Source organism: Euwallacea similis, chromosome 18, assembly GCF_039881205.1.
Source record: "Euwallacea similis isolate ESF13 chromosome 18, ESF131.1, whole genome shotgun sequence".
Lineage (NCBI taxonomy): Eukaryota > Metazoa > Arthropoda > Insecta > Coleoptera > Curculionidae > Euwallacea > Euwallacea similis.
In genome coordinates, this window is record NC_089626.1 from 359,766 (window position 1) to 384,845 (window position 25,080).

The 25,080-nt window shown below is 36.3% G+C and overlaps 1 protein-coding gene across 3 annotated transcripts in view; it reads left to right on the forward strand.

Annotated features, from left to right (window-relative positions):
• PlexA (plexin A) overlaps positions 1 to 25,080 on the forward strand; it is a 119,588-nt gene that overhangs the window by 27,438 nt on the left and 67,070 nt on the right. For all 3 annotated transcript variants that reach the window (XM_066399088.1, XM_066399091.1, XM_066399089.1), the window contains exon 2: positions 6,525 to 7,684. In XM_066399088.1, the coding sequence (XP_066255185.1) occupies positions 6,569 to 7,684 (1,116 nt within the window). In that variant the 5' untranslated portion in view covers positions 6,525 to 6,568. The remainder of the gene's footprint in view (positions 1 to 6,524; positions 7,685 to 25,080) is intronic.

Consider the following 25,080-nt stretch of genomic DNA (forward strand, 5'->3'; position numbering starts at 1 on the left):
AAATTTCACTATTTGGCTTGTTTTATATCACATATACCAATTCAAAACGAGGAGTTTATAAGAAAGTCTTAAAAACGCAATAAATTGTTAATCGCCATACAAGCAGGTAGTAAGTTCAAAGTGCCTAATTTGCAATCGTACAGCGTTGATAATTATTGTCGCATGTGATTGCCCACGTTCATTATACACCAACAGTTTTTCCTAATTAAAACCATAAACTTTTCGACATAACAAGCGAACATTTACACAACTAGCAAATTGCACGAATTAAGAGCATTTCTTACCTCATAAATGGTAGGAAATGCTTCCAAATTGATTACACTGAATCATTAAGATCGTCAAGTAATCAAAAGAAGAAGTAAACATTCATGGAATACAAATTCCAGGCGGGACCGGTAACGGTTTCGAACTGATTTTCACTCATCAGACTGTGGCAAGCAAATTGTTGTGAGGTATTGAGAAGGAAATGCCCTACTCAACGGTGAGATTTATGGAATTTGTTTTTCTGTTCTCGTCTATTCTTAGGTGTCAACATTTTTTTCCATTTTTAAATCAGTGTTGCTACCTTCCATTCAACGATAACGAGGTAACGAAACAAAATAGTCAAGCGTCCAAGCCAAATTAAAATGCCATTTAAAAGGGAATCGCGAACCCATCAAAGGGCAAACTAGGGGGCTGTTCGATTTAGTGAGCCTCTTTACACACGGATCACTATAAGAAAAACAATTTAGTAGAAAACGGCGTGTTTCGCCTGAGTACCGTAATGGCAAGCAGCCATCAGCGGAAAGGAAAAGGCCTCATTATAGGCTAGTGGAATTGGCCCGCCTATATAGAGGGCTAACTTCATTCTAGAATGAATTTCCTGGACCGCAACATGCCGCAAATACCATACCGGCATTAAGGGAGGACCAGCTGGAAATGCATTTGGGGTGGCTTTAAATATTCTATACTTGTTGGAAATCTGCCTGATGTTTGAACATATTTATAAAGCCGCACTGGAAACTCTAAATCAATAATTTAGAATGTAAATAACAAAATATTATAATATTCACATATGAACAATATTTGAGGTTGGTGTATACAGATTTAACTCCAACTGACTAAAAATAATTAAGCGACAAAACTTCCGTATTAAACAAACCACACACCAAAATATGAATAAAAGGGTATCGCGAAAATATGATATGATAAACCACCAGGCGTAACAGCAGTACTCTCGACACCTTAAGAACAGATATCAAGGCTGTTAAGAACGGTTCCTTGGCTTCGGAATTAACGAAGAACGACCTTATAAAGGTGATTAACACTGGCTTATTTTCTTCAGAATTGACAATTACACGCCACAGTTATTTCTTCAATTGTTTGCTCGATCGATTTGGGGTTTTAAGAACTCTAATTTAATTTTTTTTCTTGTGTTTTGTGTTTGAAACTCATGATTACCTACGCCGTTTTTACAAGAGTTGTTGTGAAAGAAATTGTTTTTTTATGCCATTTAGATCTTCACTAAAAAGGAGGATCGAAATTACAAAATTCTCATTAATTAGACGAAAAAAAATGCCGCGGAATAAAAAAAGAACTATATTGACCGACCCTGTTTCGTTCTCTTACGGTTTTCGAGATTCCGTACGGCGGACCTGGGATGGGATTCAATGGCAGCTGCCTTGCACCTGAGGATTTTCTCTGCTTTTACGTTGGGTCTCAAGTTACTGAGTAAATACGAAATGATCTTCCTTAAATATTCGCTGATGAGTTCGATTTGTTGGTATTATGACAAACAATACAAATCCAATATGGGATACAGAAAAATAAACTACGGGGCTCAATAGAGGTAAAGGAAATGGCTATAACTGCGCCACGAAGATAAGCGTATGTTATTCTTTTATAAGTATACAATAAAACATTATCTCGAATGCAGTTGATTGAGCGTTTCATTTTTATATGTCCCGAAGCCGACAATATGAGTCAGAAAGTGTAATACAAGGTCAATTCAGTGTCTTGGTCACTAGAAGGATAAAAGAACTGTTAATTAACGCGTATTTCAATGTAGCGATTAAAAACCAGTTAGTGCAAAAGAGGTTAGAAGTGGATGTTGAAAGTGAATAGAAAAAATAAAACTGAGTGCAATTGGACCGCAGTAGCTGTCTAAGAAGAACAGAAAAAGCAGGTGCAGGCAAGGAATCGGGCAAAAAATCAGACAGTGGGAACTTGATACAAATCAAGAATTATAATATTTAGAAGATTTTTTCGTAATAAGTATTATGTGGCATTGAAAAAAATATATTCTAAGTACATAAAATCGAAAACAAGCATAACAAAAAACCTGAAAAAAAAATTCTTTGAATAAAGCGTATGAAAATGTAAGTGAAGAATGCAACAGAGGAAGAAATTAGAACTACTAAATTTGGCAAGGGAGAATGAACGAAAAGTTAAACGAACGTTCCATAGTTCCCTCTACACGACGAAATAAACTTTTTTCTTACTATTATGAGAGTATAACGAGAAAAAGTTTCTTTTTTACAGGGATGAACTTTAAAAAAGTAGAAAAAAACTAATACATCGACCTATAAAAATTGTAATGTGATTGATCAGTGACCGAAGAGCGAAATGCCAACTGACGTTACTGTGCTCTTAACAGGGGCTGATGCCATTTTCGACGGTAAAGTATACGGCAATTACTAGACTGTAAAAATAATTGCCGGTCCCATTAGAAACAAATTGCTGCCTCCTTTCTGCAACGTTGAATTTTACCGTAACACAAGTATTATACGAAAGCGTTTTTTTTTTCATCAAATAGTAACGCTTTTGCAAAGTTATTCTTGCAATGATTACCATCAAACGAGGAACAAATAAGATTATGCCTGGCAGGCCACGGAGAGGCAATATTCCTAAAGTTTATCCTCTGAACATCTAAAGTTTGTTCTATAGCAGTATGAGAAAACTGCCAGTTCTTATTATACAGCTTTAAAAATAATCAAATTAAATTCGTTCAAAAAAACTTAATTTCTGCGATATGCACGTACTGCTGTTAATTAAATGACAAAAGCAGTATTTTACATATAACGGTCGGCATTACTCACTGCAGCTAACCTTGATATCTAAATATAAGAAAAAATTAAAACCAAAGTTGGTTGTTATAATAGTGCTCGTCGCAAAGAAGAGGCTCGGAAGTTATTATCGCGAGAGGATAATGAAGGTGATATCACCCACAATACTAGGCGTTATCAAGAGCTTCTGATCCGAATAACAATAATAATTGTTGTTCGACTAGCATGGCCAGTGTAATAATAAATCTCCCACAAATTAATTTGAGGTCCTGTGTGGGATAAACCTGCTATTACTAATAATTATTTCTGTAAGACGGTCTAGTTTTTAGGTCTAATTGGTTACTCGACTAGGCGAAAGCCCATAATATTAATAGCATCACACTCTTTGAACCATGAAATTCTTTGTTACAAAAACTTCGGGATAATAACCGCCCATCAATCTGTTTTACTGTTTAATTTATAAGAGAGAAAAAGTCTGTACTTGAGGATTTTTTAGCAAACTAATTTCCGATAATTGCCTGAAAACTCTCCAGGGAGTTTTAGGACGCACATGAAACAATACATATGTCAAACCCCAGCATTTCGAGGATAGTATGATATTTGCTTACCGCTTTAGCGGTAGGCAAATTTATGATTATCACTAAAGTACTCAAAAGATTTTCTGCTGGTAATATTTGAGTCATTATATCCACAGCCGTAACAAGCACGAATTAAAAGTTTCGCCAAGGTTGGGGTATTACCTTCCATTATAATCGCATTAAATTATAGTGTAGTCTGTGGCAAACACAATTGCACCTTATTTCTAGCTTGGATAACACATTTTTTAGATACAATTTATTCTCTGTGTTAAGCTTACAAGTTCCTGCCGAGAAGAGAACCTTTTTTTCTTAAACCTGAAAACAAATTAGGGGTTGATGTCCTCCATTTGATCACATCTTTTTGAAAGTATTTTGCAGCTTCTTTGAGTTTCCACATTCTGGTCTCGGCTGTGTAAATTATCTATTGAGTAAGTAAATAAGCGACTACAGAGGAAAAGCGACCGGTCACGCGGAAGTGAGGCACTATTTAGCTTTTGGGAATAAATTCGTAGAGCTGGTAGAGGCAGCTAAAGAAATGCTTCATAGGGAAAAATGTTCACTTCACATGGTTGCTTGGCCGGCAACTAATAAAATCCGAAAAGCGAGTGAAATATTCTCTCGCTCTGAGCTCTTATATGCTGGTTAATTCCTTTTATATCTCTAATAAATTTTATAATAAAACTCAATTGCTGACTCAAGTGGATAACACGACCGTTTAACTAATAAAAAAATGACCAAATCCTTAAAATGGAATTAACTGCCTGAAATCCATGGTGAGCCTTTTAATAATTATCCCCATCGGGAAATAATGATAAAACGATTAAAGCAAATCGGAAAGCAAAGTAGGATGTTTTAATTAGTTTCATGTGATTCACACAATGTATGAACACAAATTTAGGCTTTAAATCTAGAAAACTGAATGAGAAGACCTTCGAAAATGTTTTCGTTAAAAGTACTTATTCACACTGTCCAGCCACAACAAACTAGCGATTAAACACGTTTTTTTGTGAGTGCAATTATTAGCAGATAAGCAACCACAGCAACATTCTTAATTCTTATCTTAATGGTATTCGAACGTCATCCAGACCTACTGGTGCTGCGGTTAAGTTCTACCTTTGTTTAAGAGTGAGACCAGCAGACACAACAAAATGCATGAATCATCAATTTTGGAGACATATTCGTTTACAAAACACAACTTTAGTCACCTTATGTTGAGAGTGAAATCAGAATTTTATTAACGATATTCCCTAACACCAACAATAAACCAGAATTAGTTGCAAGCAGCGAAGCTTTCGAACAGATGCTTCTAGTTTGATGTTAAGTGCACCACACCCTCTTTAGCTAGCAAGCTCCGTTAACTTTTAACCGCATTTGTCATATTGGTACGTGAATTTCATACAGCATAGAGTTTTCCATAATAAGATACTTAAGCAAGTTTTATAGACACGAAAATATTAAAGTATATTTACTGCTTTTATTTTTCGTAAAACATCCACTTTAATTCATTCTGAAGAATTCAAGTGGAAATTTACCTAAGACTTACCTCATCATGTCCACGACCGAAATCTCCTGAAGTATCATCCAGCACTAGATGCTCATAGTTATCAGTTAATACATATCACATTAATACGGTCCTTTTTTTCACGTTGTGCATCTGACTCATCTCAGGTACCCTAGAGAAGGTTAAACTTGTTGACTTGTTGAAGGCCGTATCGAAGGCCACTGAAGGGATCTTTTTTTTATCACTACGAAAATCTTCGAAAGACACCCGACCTGATGTTCTGTCAGCCGGGTAGTGTGGGATTCTCCCCTCTAAAAACCTCGAATATGGAAGAACCCTTCTCCGACCCGGAACTGTCCCTGAGTGATATATCGTCAGTGAAGTAGAAACCTCTGAAGGGACCTAGAATTTCCCAAATGCCTCTTAAGGTCAAGTCAGGTTAATTGAGACTGCAGGACTTGAGTAGGGTCTTCATCCAAACTTAAAATTAAGTTAAACTTACTTTGTGTACTTAATTTGGGGTAGTTCAGTTAGTCTAGGTCTTCGGAGGGCGATACCCATACCGAGACCGATATCGTATAAATCGAAACTCACGGTTTCGTTTAATGCTGTATCGGTCACGATTTATACAGCATCGGTTTCGGCCCTCTCTCTCTAGATATGATGACACGACATAACCGAGTTTATTAACAAATTTGAACTATGGAAAACCCTATGTTTTTAATTATAATCTGATGAAAGGGCAGGACAATAGACAAAATTGCGCTTTTCAGCTAATCCAAACTCAAAATTAACCCGAACTTACCTTACCCGAATTAATTACAACAAATTAACTCAAGTTTACCCTGAATAGTCGAAACATCTAAAATATTTCCTGAAGCAGCTTTATATCGTTTAAAAATCCCCCAAATCCCCTTGGTCAGTTCGGATTAACTGAGACTAACGGACAGGGCAAATCCTTTTTTTTTTTTATCTAAACTCAAAACTAACCTAAACTTATTTTACTCCGTAAAAGATCTCTTGAGGCAGTTTTCAAGTTCTCAAAACGCTCTAAAATCCTTTAACATAGGTTCGGGTTAATTGAGATTTAGAGGCAAGGCAAAAACGGGTTTATTAGTCAAACTAAAAATTTATTTAAACAGAATTGGCACTGCAAAATTCCTTCTGAAGCAGATTTGGCATTAAATGGTAGGGCACCTCTATTAGAAGCCATATTAAGGGGCCTATATGCATGTATATATCCACTAAATAACAGAAAAAGGTCAACTTTTCACATCACTACACTCAATCGCGTATTCCCTTGGTGCAATTATTCCCCAGCTTACAATGCTTGCATTTTTTAGTTACACATTCCTATCTGATTGAATGATCAACATATTGAGGATTTTTATTTGTTTTCAGGGTCCAGATGACGTGAAAGTGTGGCATCGAGTGCCGCCGCCAAGATGCGGTCGTCGCTGGTAACGTATTGCGTGCTGGTGGCAGCAATCGCTGATGTGATCGCTGCCGCCTCACCGACGAATATCGTTCGAACCTTCAACGATAAGGAGTATAGAACCACCTTCAACCACCTGGTAGTCGATAAAAACACTGGCAGGGTTTACATCGGAGCTGTGAATAGGTTATATCAACTGTCTCCTGATTTGGAGCTCGTGGTGTCGGAAGAAACGGGACCTAAGCTGGATTCGGATGACTGTTCTGTCCTGGAGTGCAACAATGCTAAAAACAAGAAGCTCACAGATAACGTCAATAAGGCTTTAGTAATTGACTACACCACCACGAGATTGATAGCTTGTGGGAGCTTGTTCCAGGGTATTTGTACCGTCCGGAACCTGCACAATATATCCGATGGAGCTATAGAGATCAGAGAGGCAGTAGTACCTAATAATGCAACCGCGTCCACCGTGGCTTTCATCGCCCCAGGGCCTCCAAATCCTCCAGTGTCGCAAGTGATGTATGTGGGAGTAACATTTACTTTAGGTTCTTATCGTTCAGAAGTACCAGCAGTGAGCTCTAGATCGTTAGATAAAGACAGAATGTTCGCGATCGCGCAAACCGCGGTGACTACCGGGACCAGGATGTTCGTCAATTCTTTAGCTAGAGAACGTTATCCTATAACGTATGTTTACGGTTTTGCTTCGGAAGGCTTTAGTTATTTTCTAACCACTCAAATGAAACACACAACTTCTAGTCAATTTATTAGTAAATTGGTGCGCGTGTGCCACGATGACGAAAATTACTATTCTTACACGGAAATTCCAATTGATTGCACGAATAGCGAGGGCAAGAAATACAACTTGGTTCAGGCCGCATATGTGGGGAAGGCAGGCTCAGATTTGGCAGGAGACCTGGGGATTACTGCTCAGGACGATGTACTTTTCGCGGTTTTTAGTGAAAGTGACTCAGTGATTACCAACAAACCATCTGATTTTTCGGCACTCTGTGTTTACTCTCTCAAAAACATTCGAAGAAAATTCATGCAAAATATCAAAACCTGCTTCAGTGGCAAAGGGCAGCGAGGACTGGACTTTATATCTCCGAGCCACACGTGTGTGCCTACGGTAAGTGCCTCTTTAATTCCACTGAATAATATTTGTTTCTTATTTACTTGTTTGAAATGTGTCATTTTCATCATTACCAATATCGTCATTCACTCCGTCACATGCGCTACCATTATCATTGCGTCCTCATTAATTTTGACTTCATCCTTCTTGACTTTTTTATCAAAGTTAGACTTAGTATTCTCTCAAAAAAATTGAGTTTCAATAAATTCTCTGGACAATGATGGACCTTGTTGTGCCCGCGTGCCCTCAGGCGTTAAATTTTAGCCCCAAAAAGATTAGATAATCAAAAACCATGCGCCACAACTCTGATTTGTGGTATTCCAGGGTGAAAAAATTGGCTGGTATGGGCGGGCCAATGTTATATAGCAAAAGTTGGTACGGGCTTAAGTATACATCTTGAGAAGCCGAACCCAAAAACAGCTCCTTTCTTCCTGCTGCTTAATGTCTTTTACAAGTCGATAGATTTTGCACATTTCCGTTCGTTGCCGCCAATAATGATGATGGGCTTTCTTTAATATTAAATAGGTATTCGCGACAAAAGGTAGATCGAGTGCGATCACTTATTGAGACAACGTAAATGGATATTCCGTTCTTTGTGACAAGACCATCTCCATCATGCCTGACAACTTTCCCTGAAGTTAATAACCCTCCTCTCGCTCTATTGTTTGCGAACTCTACTATATCATCGGCATATCATTTTGTAATTGAAATAAGATCGCGCCACTGATTTTGACGTCGCTTTGCAGATCATCCAAAGATTTTTGGAGGTTTGAGTGCAACAACCCTTAGTAGAGGTCGTACCATCCTGATTTCCCCCTTTTCTTCTAACCTTTTCAGAGATTTCGCATATGCCTACGTCTTAATTCCGATAAAGGGTGCTGACTCATATTCAGATTTATCTAGCTCATCTCAATTTTCTCACTAATTCGTCGTTTGTGTCTATGTCAAATATTTTTCGGCAATGGGCTCAACTCAAAACAAGTATCGCAATAATTACATGTATTATGTTTCACCTTGATATTAATGACTTTTAAGCCAGGGTGACTCCCTTTCTCTCGGGCATTCAGCGACTAATTATTTTGATTATTAATGAATTAATGTTTTTACCGAAATTACATTCCTCAAAGTAAATGTTAGATTACTTGCTGCATGCATTGTTGGATGTACGGTATAATTTCTGAATCGAATTCTAGGCTATTAATTAAGTTTAAGGGAAAGTAAATCGGGTTACGTCAAGTTGCAATAGCAACTTTTGTTAACGTAATTTGTTTATTGTCTATTTGACTTATAATTTACCTACTTGGTTCAATAAGATGTGGAAGTAAATATTTACTCAAATCGATAAATCTTCTTAGAACAAAACTTCGTTTTGGTCATATTTGCTTGAAATAACTTTATTTTGACTGAAAGCGGACCCATCCCAATAAGCAAAAATTAGTACACCCTGTGGACTTCCCTGGTTAATCGGGAATTGCAAGCTAAATTACAGTGTTTGTATGCGTTAAAAGTGCAAAGTCATGAATCCATCAACACCATTTTCGTCAGCCTAAGGATAATAATTTTCTTGTTATTGATTATCGGTAACGTAAAAAACCAGTCACTCTAAATTAGAATTCATGACTTTTTAGCTAACAATGACCCGTTTTGTTTGAAGAATGTCGTTACGGAGAGCTATTTGAAAAGATTCGTGTCACTGCACACTCTAGTTAGATGGATAATTGATTAAGGTTCATTTGGAACAATTCCTCGACAACGCAGTTGTACGCCATTTAATTTAAAAAAAAAATAATAATAAACGGTACTCCCGTGCCCTAAGTGGCTTCTTGATCAGATTTATTATGGTCAATGACGGTGTGTTTTATGGACATTATCTACCTGATGTAAGCGGATATAGTTTGTCATATTTTCCAAAATATTTCATTTGAAGAAGGAGTGCAGACGATAGTTTTAATCGGCTTTAGAGGTATTAACAGCTTATGTATTAATTCACAGTAGATTACTTTTTAAAACCCCTTTGGAAACTTTCCCGTGGATGTGCAAATTATAAAATTTCATCCTTCAAGCAAATAAAACTTTTCAAATTTTAAAACCTTAATTAACATAACTTTTTCAGTTTCATTTCGACCATTCCAGCAACTCCCTAATACATTTATTAATTTGTAATAGGAAGCTAATAAAACTAAAAGAGAAATACTTGCTATACTGTTTATTTGATCTGTTTCACGGGAACGGTCCGTAAGGCCCATAATTTCAATTTATTTGCACCGAAAGTTTCCGTTCGAGTGCTACGGGGTTGAATTATTATAAGGCATTAGTTCTAGAAGTATTAATTAAAAAGGGTAAAATGGATTCCTCCCATCCCCCGCTACGGGGATAATCGGGGTCTTCGCATTGAACAAAGAAAATTTGAATTCCTTTGAAATTTCATTATCGAGTTACGGCTAGTAAATTATTAAAAGTATTTTTGATGGTATTTGCTGTTCACCCTGCGAAAACATTAAAATTGACTCCCTCCTTCATTAAACATTGGCCACCCTCTTTAAATGCGTGCTCTCGTTGCTGTGATACAAACATGTGACAATATTTTATTACATTTATCTCTGCAAAGTTTGGGCAGATACGACAGTGAAAACAGGACCTTCATTCATATATTTTTACGATTGTGTATTTCGTATTAATTCGCTTTACGGACATCGTGCGATACCGAAATAGACCGAAATCCAGATTTCAATTTTGTATACATCTGATGCGGAATTTTAGCAGCCACTATGTAGTAACTTCATATTAAAAAATTATATTTTCCGTGAAATCTGGTTGCATAATGTACACCACATTCAAAAAGTACAAAAATGTAATATGGACACAGGGACATATCCAGATTTTTAGGAAAACGGATATTAAAACGTTTGCCTACCACGTCGAAATATTTCTGGATTTGAAATGCTATTTATGGCTCATATACATGGAGTCTCAGATATAAAGAACTGTCGATCAAGTGTGTGAACTTACTTGCAAGTGTAATAAAAAACAGTATCAACTCACCTAAAAACAGCTAAAGAGTCATTGAATTATAAATGTTGATTTTCAATGTATAGTTTTTAATATCTTCACCAACTGAAAAAGTTCTTTTATGCCTATGTCTCCGTATGGTAGGCTTTACCTCCTACGCCACTGGCTTTAAACAGTAACAACTGCTTTACTTGGACACACTGTATATGTCCCAAATTTAACCATTTCCCTGATCCTTCGGGGACTTTTGAGAGTCTGCTAGATGAATTAGCATAATACTCGATTTCGGCTTTGTTTCCTCTAGACAGTCCTTGCTTTAATGACCTCCCAAACTTGGGTTCTTTCACAACAAGTTCACATTTTATTTTCTAAAAGGCGTTGGTGCCGTAATTGCGATTACCGATAAAACATTTAGCAAAAACTCGAATGGAAATTTAAAACATAAACAAAGGTAAACACACTTATGTTTTGCTTAGAAAGCAAACAACCACATCACATGCTCCATGACACAGATCACTCAAGCAAGAAATTGTATGATCAGTCCTTTTTGGTTAGTCGGATTATTCTTTACAGTGCATCTTGAAATTTCTCTTTAATTTCCTTATGTACATATTATTAGGAAAGCTCGTTTACAGTAGATATACTTTGATAACCTTTTATTTTCATCTATTCATCAACTCAATCATGCGAGAATACTGCATTTAAAGTGAAAAGAAAATGTTTGCCTGTCCAATATAATGCGGTTTATTTTAGCGTTTTTTACATTAGCAATATTGTCATGTAGTATTTTGTTCATAGATGCTTGGAGGAAATTTAATCTTGCATTAACGTAGAAACCATATAAAATAAAAGGTTACAGTAATACAGAAAGAAAACCGCATTCCAGACGCAAATTCTATTATAAAGGCGAGCTGTACAGGATATTACTGTCTATTTCTATATTGATTTATTTATTCGTGAACACATTGTTGCTCATTTGCAAAGTTATTACATATTTCAGAGCGGTGCTGCAAATATCAATCACGAACTTCCTATAGTCAATAAAAAACGAATAATAAATAAAAACCCACACAGTGAAATAGATCTTTTGGGTCCTCCCCTGTATCTTATCTCTTTCAAGTACTTACAATTTATGAATCATGCTCCGAGCCCAAGTGCCATTGATCATTCTACAAACCTGAGGAATTATCTGTTGTTTTTAGAGCAATAAAGAACTTTACTGAGAACGTTTACTCTAAAAATTGCCAATGCGAGGTCGAAAGTTATTTACTTACACCAACCCAACATTACGTTAAAATTTGATACCATATTGAATTTTTAGAACCTCCGAAGCTCATGAACAGTTTATGTACATTATCGGGCAAACTACAGGTGTTCGTAAATCCCGTATCCCACTTAGCGTTTCAAAAACTATTATTCAACCATTAGAGAATATTTTATGAGCAACCTAATACTTTAGGTGCTTCTGGAAAATGACTCATATGACGGCAGGAAATTTAATCTAAAATCAATCTAATAAATGAGATAGTTTGTTACAAACAAAACCGGCAAATGGTATTTGTTTTTGAGAGTATTTGGGATATTGATTAGTAGTAATTGCTATTATACGAGGAGTTTGTTTTGTTCATGGGAAGATAATAAAATAATCCCCTCGAAGGGGAGAAAAGTTCAATCCTGGAGGGATCAGAGATTCTCAGATGTATCCTCACCTCCTCTCACCATCGTGCCAAATCGGAATTTTAGACCTTTGGAAAGGAATTTGGTAGTAAGTGGCCCAAACTAGAAAGATGAATGAGTATTGAAAATGGGAAGAGGTAGAATCAAGCCTCGAATGACCACATCTCACGTCATCCCTATTGTCTTATCCGTTGGCGTGATAATAGCTGTGTCCGACAAGAATTACTTAACTGTGTATACTATACAGGGTGCATTTAAAATGGTGCTTAAGCTCTTCAGTACGTCGATGGGGATGCTTTTGTAAGCTCTACAAAAATAATTAAAAGAAATTAGTTCAACTACTCTTCTCGCTATAGAGGACCAAAGTTGAAAATGCTTTGGAACACTTTGAAGAACTTTTTTAATTACCCGTGTTTTTTCATGTAGCACAATATCCCATAAACGGATAAGTCATAAATGAATTCAATTGAACTACTCTGTCTTATAAATGTAAAAAAATGATTTATATAATCAGTTTATGGAAACGAAAATATCCAAGTCCGTATTTAAAGTAAAAACTTGATGATGGTTACTAAAAGTGAAATGTCTGGTTTTTTTTAATATCTAGGAAGATAGAGGGGAAAAAGTGGGTACATCATAAAAAATTAATTTTCCATAATTTAGATTTTTATTGGATATTTTGCCACAGTCGTACACAGTTGGTACTTGGTTCAATAAATGCGAGAATATTTTTGATAAACACCATGTAAATCGCTAAGTGTGACATATGGTTATTTTTTAAATATCCATAGCTAGCAGAATACGTATAAAAAGGACCAGGCCCATATTAAAAAAAAGTCGATGATTGTATTAGAAAAAGGCTTTTCTGTTGTGCCCCATAAAAAAGTTCCTTAAAGAAAGTCATCTCCATTTTTCCGGTTCGCTGAAATCTTATAAAGACACAACTTTGCCTCCATTTAACCGATTTCAGCTTAGTTTAGACCAATCTCTGCGGTTTTAATACATATATTAATACAACTTCAACCAAGTCAGTTATACTCAAGATGTAAAAAATACTCATAACATTTGTTCTTTATCAAGACTATCGAATGGCTGTTGTTCTTGCGACCTTGCAATATGAAAAAACATCCAATTAGCGATTTTATTTAAGATATTCGAATCGTCGGGTAAACAAAGAGACGAAGTAAGTGAAAAGCATTATGCCTGCCCCCACAATTCGACAACTTTGATTAAACCAAAGACCTTTACTACATAATTCAGAATACTTTGGGGCTCTCAATTAAATCCAAACTCAATTTGCACTTCCCATACATGTTTATAGAACGTTTGTTTGCACAAATCTCCTATATCACTTGGGCGAAGAATGTAATTTTGGGACAGGGTGATTGTGCCTTTTGCGAAGTACTCCGACACCCCTATTTTAATTCAGATTTTTCGTCCACGGGCGAGTTTCATTCAAGTCTGGCGACCCTCCTTGTTTGTCACGCAAATAAACACTTTAAGCTATAGACATCTAAAAAGTTTAAAGAAGAGCAAACTTTCGGTAAATATCTAAATGTCCGAATGTGCTTATTTTATTTGCTTGAAAGTCTTCCGAGTGCTCTTGCCTGGGGGTTGGACTTGTTTCGCTCTTATGCGAACCGCGTGTAGATTGTTGGCATGCTTCAGTTCAGTGTTCAACCCCCTTAAATTCTCAATGTTGTCACATCTTTCCGATTGCAGCTAATTAATAGGCACATCCCCTTCCGAGGATTTTACTCAACCTTACGCTTTATCAGATTAATCTTCACTAATAAAGCTGAATCTGTCACGATCATTATGCCTAGGTACATAATAATCCGGAATTAGAAATTCTATATGCTCTCCCATGCAAACAATGGCTATTGGGGTAGGGAATGGTCACTCTATATCACATATTAGGTTGTGCATACTAAAGTCGACCGCATTGTTGAACCATGCGGGGTGGCGTGTCTAGTAATATTAGGGCTATCGGCAACATGGCAAACATGAACGCTGTACAAACAGTAGAGGCTCTATCGCCTCTAGTATTGATCCATTCCATTTTAGGGGCAGCAGCAATATGCACGGATAGGCTTACCTTCCTGTAGTTAAAATTCCCGTCCCGCACGTCAACTCCAGTAAAGATATGGGATTATAAGGTTAAGTTAATTTGTATCTACTTAATCGTACGTGATATAAATTACAATACAGTGCGTTTTTTTGCGCTCAACATGACATTTTTCGTGTTAAATTTTTGGCCCTATATGTTGAGATCTGTTCTGTTAAGTGCAGCTGAGGAACTTGGAATAAGTAAGTTCTCACCTTGCTCTCATTCATCAATTAGGTCAGGAATGCTGGTAAAAATGATCAAAATAAGCACTCGTTTGGAGACTGCTTAGCTGGAAATGGAGGTCATTCCAAACCACAAACTGAAATAAATCCATTTTTGGCACTTCTGCCTGTTATTATCAAGAAACCTCTATTTTGTAGTTCATGCGTTGTTGTTTAATTACGTCATTTTCCGCTTAGAAGAAATTGCTCCAATGTGTTTTATACCAAAAAAAAAAAGTATGCGATTTACCTACCCCAGCTTGGGACGCAAAAATCAAAAATGCAGAGTAAACGATTTTCGAAAAATAAATGCTTATTTTAGGTATTCTTACCAGCATTTTTGACCTAATTGACAAACTTCAGTAAAGCTAGCACCGCAAATCTGGCTTGTGCCAAGTTTCATAGCTGTAACTTTACAGTATAAATAGAACAGAGTTCAACATGAGGTCAGAAATATAATTCGTCAAACCCTATGTTGGGCATTTAAAAAAAACATACTGTATATACAAACCCCGCATCTAAAAAGTTGTACAAATTGTTGATTAATTCGGTTAGATAATTTTCAACATGCCATTGTTTCAGTTCGGAAGTGTTTAGCAACAAAAACCTCGACGAATCTGCAGTTGGTCTTGACAATTTAGACATTTAAAACAAAAAGATTGTTAATAGTATTTCTTAATCATAAGAGACAGCACGTTTCAAAATTAACACATTTTGCAATTTTTTACTGTACCTGATACATCAAAATTGTTCATGATTTTTTAGCATTTTTCAGTGTTTCGCCCGAAATTTATGTATGTTGGATTTAGTACTAACTCGGATCCCGACTTGCTACGCTACTGCGTCTAAAAAGTGAGTCACTTCCCAATTTAACAGGATATTTAGGACTCTTAAGGCTCCAACCCGAAATTCAAGAATAATTGAGATTTATTGCTTACCCACGCCACTGTTTAACTAATTATGCATTTGTCATTTTGACTGACTATTTAGAACCCTTAAGGCTAAAGTGCGTGTGAAAGCGAACAAAAATTATATTTACTTTTGGAAGTCGAATTTTTCAAAATTTGGTTGAGTATTTCGGATGCGATTGTGGTAACTACAGGGACCCTAAACTCTGGTTCTGGCTCGACCCGCCACTGGTTATCAACTTATGCAACCGCTAATTTAACAGTTTACTTAATAGGAATCTTACAGCGAAAACTCGGCCACCGTTCTACAGGAAATTGCAGGCATTTTTTTGGAGATTCGATTTTTCAAAAGTTGCTCGTTTATTAAACCAGCATATACTCAGGCTATGTAGGCCACTGTGAACTACCTTATGCAATTGCCAATTTCATAGCGAGGTGCTGCAAAAGTAAAAAACTCAAAGAATAAAGGTAAACAAGACTATCACAAGACCTGACTACATTAGTATGCATTTCAATGAGCCCAAACGTGCGCATTTCGATTTGTAAATTGTGATTTATTAATTATTTACTACCATCAAACATTACTAACTAGACCCCTGTTGGGCGTCCTAATTTGGATGAAATCACTAGTCAATGAATCTAATTTCAAACAAATGGCTAATGTGGTAATTCATTAACTGGCATTTTGAAAAATATGCGAAGGTTGCCTACCATTCAACAGGTTTAAGGTTATATAACTTTGAATTTACGCCTGCGCCAGTGAATGCGATTGGACCTGCTAATGTGCCTGCGCAAACTCAAGTAACCGCCTCGCAATGTTTCACGTGCGTGATGGATATCAACGGAAACTGTATATTATAATTATTTCATTTCTGGTTTTGGATGTTGTAAATAATTAAATGCAATAATTGCGTGTGCAAAATCATGACGATTAATTAATACGAATTACGCATCTAATGGGAAAGTTGTGAAATGTAAATGTTGTTGAAAAGCTTGGACTTTGAATGCCTTTTACGTTATGTCTACTAATTATCCGACGAGTCAAGTTAAAATTTTGTAGGTTGAGAAACAAAAGGCATATGCATATGCTGATGCTCGAAGATTCCACGTCTAACTGAAATTATTCAATGTAAAATTAATTACAATACATTCAACGAATTGAAAGATTTTACGTATGACACGTCAACTTTTAAATTCCTCCACATTGGGGTTTTTTGAAACTGAAAAAATCTAGCATAAGAAGGAACGCTTCTGCTCTGATCCGTTTGCGCAGTTCTACTCGACGAACTCTTGTCCTGGATACTCCCTCGAGCAGGGTACTACTTCAAAGAAATTTAACATTGGACGAAACCACTGAAAGCGTGACTTAAAGCAAATTTTATGCGCGAAATGCGTCCCGAAGACACTCAATGCGCTGCCATTTCTTTTTGCATAAAATTCTAGCCTTAGGTACGTACTCCAAGTGTAAACGGAAGGCGAAACCCAATATATATGTATGTATTATGCTTACTAAGGTACATGTGCTTAAGGTAATAATGCGATTCAGTGGAATGAAAAGGGCCTGTTGGAGGACGGAAAACGAAAATTAGTTTGAGAAATAGCTTGAAGCATGAAGGGTTCAAGTAGGACTTGATGAATCCGAGGAGATGTGTCAAGATAAGGAAAAGACTAATAGTTGCCCAGATATTTTATTTTATTGTAAGAGAAATCTCATTGAAGCCCTGATGGAGTTGATGACCCTCTTTTTTAGCTCATTCGACGGTGTTTGCATTTTTGGCGTAATGATATGGATGTTCTCGAAGTAGGAGATAAAACTTTAAGGGAACCTGTATCGTTCAGATTTGTTTGATGAGGTGAGGGAATGCTGACAGAATAGCGAGGAAATTTACACATAAATCATTATCAATGCTTACGTTCATTAGATCACCAACAAACCAATTTAATATTCGGTACTTGAAATCAATCAAGTTTGTTTCCATTGCATAATTTGAGTGTTGTAATGGTTTTCCATGCCAATTTCAGCAAGGATTGCGGTTTCAATATCGATTTATTTATGTAAATCCTCATGTAAATCTCTAAAGAGCTTAAATATTGGCACGAAAATGATGAAGGGTCCGACTACAACAATCGATCGATAGTGGAGGTTCAAATTTCATTTAGGTGTCGTTAGGTAAGGAAATAATTCTGTATTTTTATTCGGTGTAATTCCCGAAATGTTACTGGCTTAATCATGTCATCGGAGTGGTAAATATACGAATTTCTCTCATTAGAAATTTTTAATAACAAAATCTCAATATTTTGCTGATACTGCATTCTCCAAATGAGTTCGTACATCCAGTTTGCATAGGTGGATATGTTGGCACTGACATATACATGATTGGTAGAACTCTTTTGAAGTGAATTTTCCAGAGATTTTTTACAAAACTCCACTGTCGGGTGGGATTTATGAGGATTTAATGCTCATACGAGCAAAAAATTGTTTTATTTTGAAGGGTCTCTGTGTTGTCTATCAAAGTCTTGAATTTTCATTGAATTGTATCTGCTAAACTCAAATGATTGACTGCGTGTATTCTGGTACAGGGATGGAATATCTTCGTAAATATTCAAACCGAAAATGAACCAATAAAATTGTGAGGTTGCAAGTCACAGATCGATGACCCATAAGGAATGTGCAGTAAACAACAGCTAATTGCAAAATTGTAGCTTTCCACGGTCCACGTTTAAACAACCCGAAATGCCCGACTTGGAAATTAAACCCCAACGTTGGGACATATTTAGTGGACATTGTCAGAGCTGTGAATTCCTTTTTGATAGAGAAGGGTCTAAACAGGAAAGAAAATTTTGTTAATTAGGGTTCCCTGCAGGGAGCCTAACTTTAAAATTAGGAAAATTTGCGGGGAGTCTGGAAGAATTTCCACTACCCGGAGTTCAACCCTCGTCAAGACACTTTAGGTCAATATTTGGGTGATCTCTCGATTTAGCTAAGAGCTAATTTGACATTAATTAAAAATTATCATTATTATCTTGATAGGTATTTAAGTTTTTCGACATCAAAGCCAAAGCATCTTTTAAGATTAAAGTTGTTTACAGAAATCGTATTTTCATTGAAGAGTTTTTTTGTAACTCAAAAACCAAAAAGGATATTGAAAGTCGGGCTAAAGAGGGTGCTCCTGCGAGCTACATCATTACTGCAGACCGAAACACTTCTCCAACTTCGTGGCCATTTTCAAACCAATTTGCCATTCTGACCAGGCACGCAAAACTGGGCACCTAGCAGGAGGAGACATTAAACTTTAATCCTCAAAATAGTTTATCACTACTTATCCTTCAAATTTTAAGACAAGTACCAGTTGGTATAATACACTGGCAAAGTCTAAATGACTCGCAATTGAATCTGTCTCATCCCATCAGTCTGTTCATTTTTATTGACAGTGAATGTCGTTATGAGATTCTGTCTATGGTGAAGTGGTAACGTCTGCTGAGTGACATTCGAAGACTTAGAGGCGTCTATTGATGGATGTCTATTGAATGGAAAAGGGACGAGGCAGAATTTGGAGGGTGGAGAAGGGAGGATTGACATGAAAAAAAGCATCGTTCAGGAACAGATAATAAAAATTTGTGAAATTTACTCGGGTACCTTAATATCGCAAAAATTGCAACTGCTGTGGATTAACAGGTTTTGATGTCGTACACTGTGCCGCCCCCCGCCGTCCAGGTTACTCATTGTGGACGCGGTCTTTGACTTTGACGAGGAAAAAAACTAAAGACCACAAAGATCCTAACTTTGCGAAAGAGAGAATGCAGATTTGACACCAGGAAACTTTTAATTAGCACAAAAATATGTAAAATCAATCGACGTTCTCAAAAGTTGAAATTTATTTGGGGTTGAAGTTCTCAGGGGTTAAGCTGTAAACAAAAGCTTTTAGTCGGTCAGGCTATTCCCTTTGATGTTTTCTTGATTACTTTTGCTAATAACGCAAAAACATCAACAAATACGAAAAAGAGAAAAGAAACAAGTTTTCAATTAACCCATTAATTAAAATGTCGGGGCTTGAAAAGTAAATGACGAATCCACAAAAATGTACTTCCGCCGACTTGAAGTAGACATGCTTGCATGTTGCAAACCGTCCTCATTTCAGATCAAATGAAATGGGTTAGACACTCTTTGTCCTTCAATTTTTGTCAAATACGATTTACTAAGGGGAAAGTTTTTTCTAGTTTTGTGAGTCGAAGTCATGAGTCGCCATCACAAGGCCGTTGACTGTTTGCTTAGCTTCAAAGCAAAAATCTCGTGAGTTATTTTAAGTTTATCTTAACTGGAATGAAATTATTTTCTCATTAAGACTGTAAAAATGCAATTAATAGCTTTGATTGGTTGGTGGTGATAACCTTCAATCATCTAAGCCGACCAATAACCTCCAATTATAATGAACAATATCCACGTCGTCGTTTCGCATTAGTACCACAATGCCTCCTGTAAGCTTTTGCCGTAGCTACACAGCCAAAACCACATAAATCTCATACTTTACTTCATTAGCGTTAATAAATCAGACCAGGTATTGGTAATTCGATGTACGAGAATAAGTTGGAGCTCCATAAGTCGTTTATGAAAATTTTTCCCTACTACCTTCGGTTATCATCGAAATGAGAATGAGAGCACGAGGAAGAAGAAACAATTAAGCCAGTTTATCCCGGATCTCGATTAAATGACAGTCTGCTCCGATTTTGTGGTCCTCAGTATAAAGAACAAACGGTGAAGAATAGGACACTGGTTGAATACTTTGGCTGTTAAGAAGAGATAAAAATGGTACGAGACTCGAAAAAGTAAATGCGGTAAAGATAGTTTTGCAGAAAATTAAAATCCTGATTATCTATCTATTTATCCTCAAAAACAGAACCATACCCGTTTGGTGAATTGTATACGCGTCATTTTGTGTAATGATGACCAACGAATTTTCGAACAAACTATTATATGAACGCATTAAAACAGCATTCCAACGAGGCGTTACTTGACCCCCCTGTTATTTAAGAAAAATATTCAAGATGTCCATTTATTACCTCACCATTACTGCGCCCATAATCTCCAACTGAATAGGATTTTGTGTACAGGCAACAGACGAATATGTTTATAGTCTCATTGTAATGTAATCCATTTGACTGGTCAAAAATGTTAAAAAATCATTAGTAACTTCAAAGAATTTTAAAGCCAGTTAAACTGTACAATGGAAGAAATTTGTAATAACAAATTAGATCTCTCCGCTGGTAGTCTTGTAGCTTATACATATGTATTAAATGCTAGTCAGCCAATCTGATTGAAAATTTGAAGCATAAAAGATGATAAATTATTGTTTTTTGACCCACTACCATTAACCATCAAATAGCAGTGGCGACACGGGCATTACACATTTTACTAAAATGCGTGATTAAACATATTTGAATATGGCATCTCATGAAAATTAGTTAAGATTTAAACGTAACAGTCCTAGTCTGAGGTAAAACCCAGTCCATTTTTATGACGAGTAAAATGAAACTTTTAACAGCTTTCCCTCCTTTAATTAATTAATGGAATTTTCTAAGCTTAGGGTTTGCGAGCGACATGCCGCGTTTTAAAGGCTGTTTTGCAATAAAATGGAATTAAGAATAACTTTTGAAACAAGGAATGCCTACATAAAGCCCGAAAAATGAGGTTCAAGAGGAGAAATTTGAGAACACTAAGACGGCGATTTTCAGTACTTTCGGAAAAAGCCCGTACGTATAAGATCAAGCTTATTCGACCCAGCAGGTTTCGGGGCGAACGCTTGAGCAATCATAAAAATACTACTCCTTATTTTCGCATTAAAAACTTGATGGAATGACGTCACCTAGGAATCATAAGAACGCTCAGCACTATGGAGGATCACGGAGGTTGGTGTACGCTACTTCTGCATCCTCGCAGCTTTCTCGCACTGTTCCCACTCGATCCAGTCAATTCTAGAAAACTCTAGCGCGCTCAAACTTTCCATTAAGACGATTGGATGACTCACGACCAGGAATTGTGGGTGCAGTTATGAAAACTTGGAAACTTCCAGTTCACATCGTGGAAGGAGGAACTCTGGCGCAGACAAGAAAAAAGAGACCTACACACAAAAGTGAGCTTTCCCGCGATAAAAGCTGTGCCATCACTTTTTTAGAAAAGTTGCTTTCTTTCATAACGCCCAAGTTTCAGCTGAATCCTAAATCTATCAAAAACTCATTTAAATGACATTATGCCGAGCGGTTTGGCAATATAGTTAAAATAGTTTAAAATACTTTGACAACAAATTTAATTTTGCGCTTTTAAATTTAAATTGTAAGGTGCTTAAATATAGATTTTCAATTATATTTTCGTGTACCGAGGAACGGTTAATAATTAAGTTTGAGTAATATATATACTTTATTACAAACGTTTGTCGGTAAGGTGACAAAAAACCGAAATGCATATTTAATCGTTCGCGATGTACCAATCGACATGATCGAGGTATTTGTGGAGGTGGTGATGGTACAAGTGGTGGCTTTATGTGCGTACTTCATCATTCGTCTTGAAATATAATTATTTCATTAAAGGTTAAGAATGTGTGGGATTGAAAAAACCGCACCGTACATGCAAAATACCTAGTTCTTGATTGAGTCATGTTTGTCGTGGGCATTAAATAATAGCGAAGAAACTCTAACAGCGAATACCATTAACGTTTCCACTGCACTGCTAAGAAGCAAACATTCAAATATCTAAATTTATCATTGTTTGACTGTTATTAGTAAATCTGAATATCGAACCCATATTTAATTTACACTGAATGCCCTCTTATTGTGATCATCAGCATAATTGTTTCTCAGGTCAAATGATAGAGCAGACCTGAGCTAATAATTTGCAATCGAATCTGGTTGGGAACAATAGAATAGCCGCTTGCAATTTACTACATCGAGCTATGACTAGTGAAGTCTCGTGATAATGTAAACATAAATTGCTTGTGTTTCAAAGTAGTAAACCTCTTGCGATCACTAGGTATGTGTGTGTCTAGATAGTGTTTGCAGGAAAATTGTTCGATGGTAATTCCCTCCTCTATGTGAGCTCGAAGGAAATATTCCCGACTTTTCAGATTTCATAAAAGTCAATGCTTTTGTGTTGGCTTTTTAAACTAGAAGAGATTTTTAATTCCCGAAAGAAATCTTTCTTTTTATACGTTCAACATTTGCAGTGGTATTTGCGTCGCTTTTCCGCCACGATTATTTTGAAGACCCGTAGCACATTCTGGATCGTCGCCAACGGTTATTTGCTAATTTTCGAATTTTGCCAAAATTTTCTAAAATCGTGTCGATTTGACGGACACCGTGTGGATGTCGTGACACAAGTGCGAAAAATCTTAAAATTTGATCGTTAATATCTCGAAAACGGTGAAACCCCGGAGACTAAGGTTGGAACTTTTAGGGTATTTTAAAAATATATAAATTTACTGGATGTTTAATTTCGAAGTATGTTGGCAGTCGCTTAAGAACTAAATTGGCTTTTTTATAGTTAATGAAGGAAGGAATCCCGGACACTACCAGAATTACAAAGGTGCTTAAATAGGCAAGGAATTGCATTGTAGGAACTTGTATTCCCCGAGCATCTTTCCTTTTTTTTGGAAAAATTGATGTTGAATAGATATTTGGACAAAAGCAATTTTTTAGGTTTTCCTTAATTGTTCTTGTGTTATTGTTGGCTTAACAATAGTATGGACTAACGATGAGTAAAGTCCCAAAGTGATCGCTAGAAATCACAGCTACGATACTTATTAATTTACGAGCGGTGTAAGTATTTTGGAGCACTTAAATGTTACATTCCAAATCTATTAATCACAAATAGCAACTCGTCGATAATAATATTATGAAATGTACGAGTACTCATGAAAAATCACAAACCGTGGAGTCTCCCTTAATTTCCTTTTCAAAACAAATACCTGGCATATGAAAACGAATTTAAAACCTACATATCTACCAAATTTAAACATTTTGTTGTTATGCACCACGGCCATTTAGGTAAATGTTAAGCTGCAATGGTCTCATGTTTATAATTCAATATGACTAAGTAAACAATCAGTTATTTATTTACATTCAGATATTAGATTTCTGATTCAAAGTAAGTAATTAAATACGCAAACGGAGGCCTGTGACACACTACAAATGAATAATATCTCATTCCCATGAAGTGATAAAAATGAAACCTGTCATACCTTTATACAGATGATGCCATTGCATACATTGGTATTACCTTACAACTGAACGAACTCGAAGCTGAAAAACCTAAACTTTAACAAATCTGAGCAATTACATAAAGAACGATTTTGTTTTTCACGCTTTAACTAAGTGGGAAAGACTATAACTTCCAGTTAGCGGATTATCTCAGGGTGATAATGGTGTATATTTTTTCCCTTAAATGCGAATTCTAATGTATGTTGTAGAGGAAAAATTCCTGGCATAAATAGCGGATTGTCGGATTTTTATGGAGATTTTTCTCTGGTATTCATATTCAGTTTCACGTTCTGCCTTTATGCTGTATGTGGAGCTACACATTGTGAATGTAAGCAGCAACAGATTCGAGGACACACACATGCTTTTTAGACAATTATTGCATTAACATGCGGCTTATATAAATAAAAGATACAAAACAAAAGTCTGGGAAGTTTTGTGGAGAATCGAAATATTATGCTAAAATAGACCACTCCGGACTAAAATGGCTAAGAGCATCGCAATAACCGGATATAACAGTTGAATGAAAACTGAAATACAACATTTCACTTTATTCCAATATTTTATGTATGAATTGAAACGAGGTCATAGCCCGTCGGTGTTGGGAATTGCAAATTGAACCGCCGAATTCCATGAAAAATTATTTACCAGATTTTTGTACAATGTGGTGCCACTTCACATTTAGACCTCTTTCAGATGATAGTGGATGAATATATTCTTTGAGTTAGAAATAACTTTGGGCCTTTTGGTGGAAATTCATTTAGTTTTTTGCCCGTCGCAAAACATAGTTGATGTTTTTGACTGTCTGCGAGAATAAAAAATTAAAGTTTCGAAGCATTTGCAGTCGACAAATATGCGTAATTGTCATCACCTATTTACAAACCACTGCAACTCTCTAAATCGAGTATAACTCGTTAGCTCTGCTATAGCCTCTATCTTGCCTCAAAACTACCTACTACTATTGGAAACTCGAAAACTTGGGCTGTCTTATACACCCAAAATACTTCGACTCGCCAAACTTCACGAACGGTGTTTGCTCAACTAGAAATCATTGCAACTTTTGGGGCGGTTTGTTTTTGGAGTTATTTTGCTGAATTGGATTTTGCGCTCATCGCAACAATACTCTCCTTATTCCAAAAAAAAAACAAACAAACATTTGTAGACTATTAGGAAATTTAATTTTGAAATTTCTTAAGTATTTCTCTGCTCACATGTATCGTAATT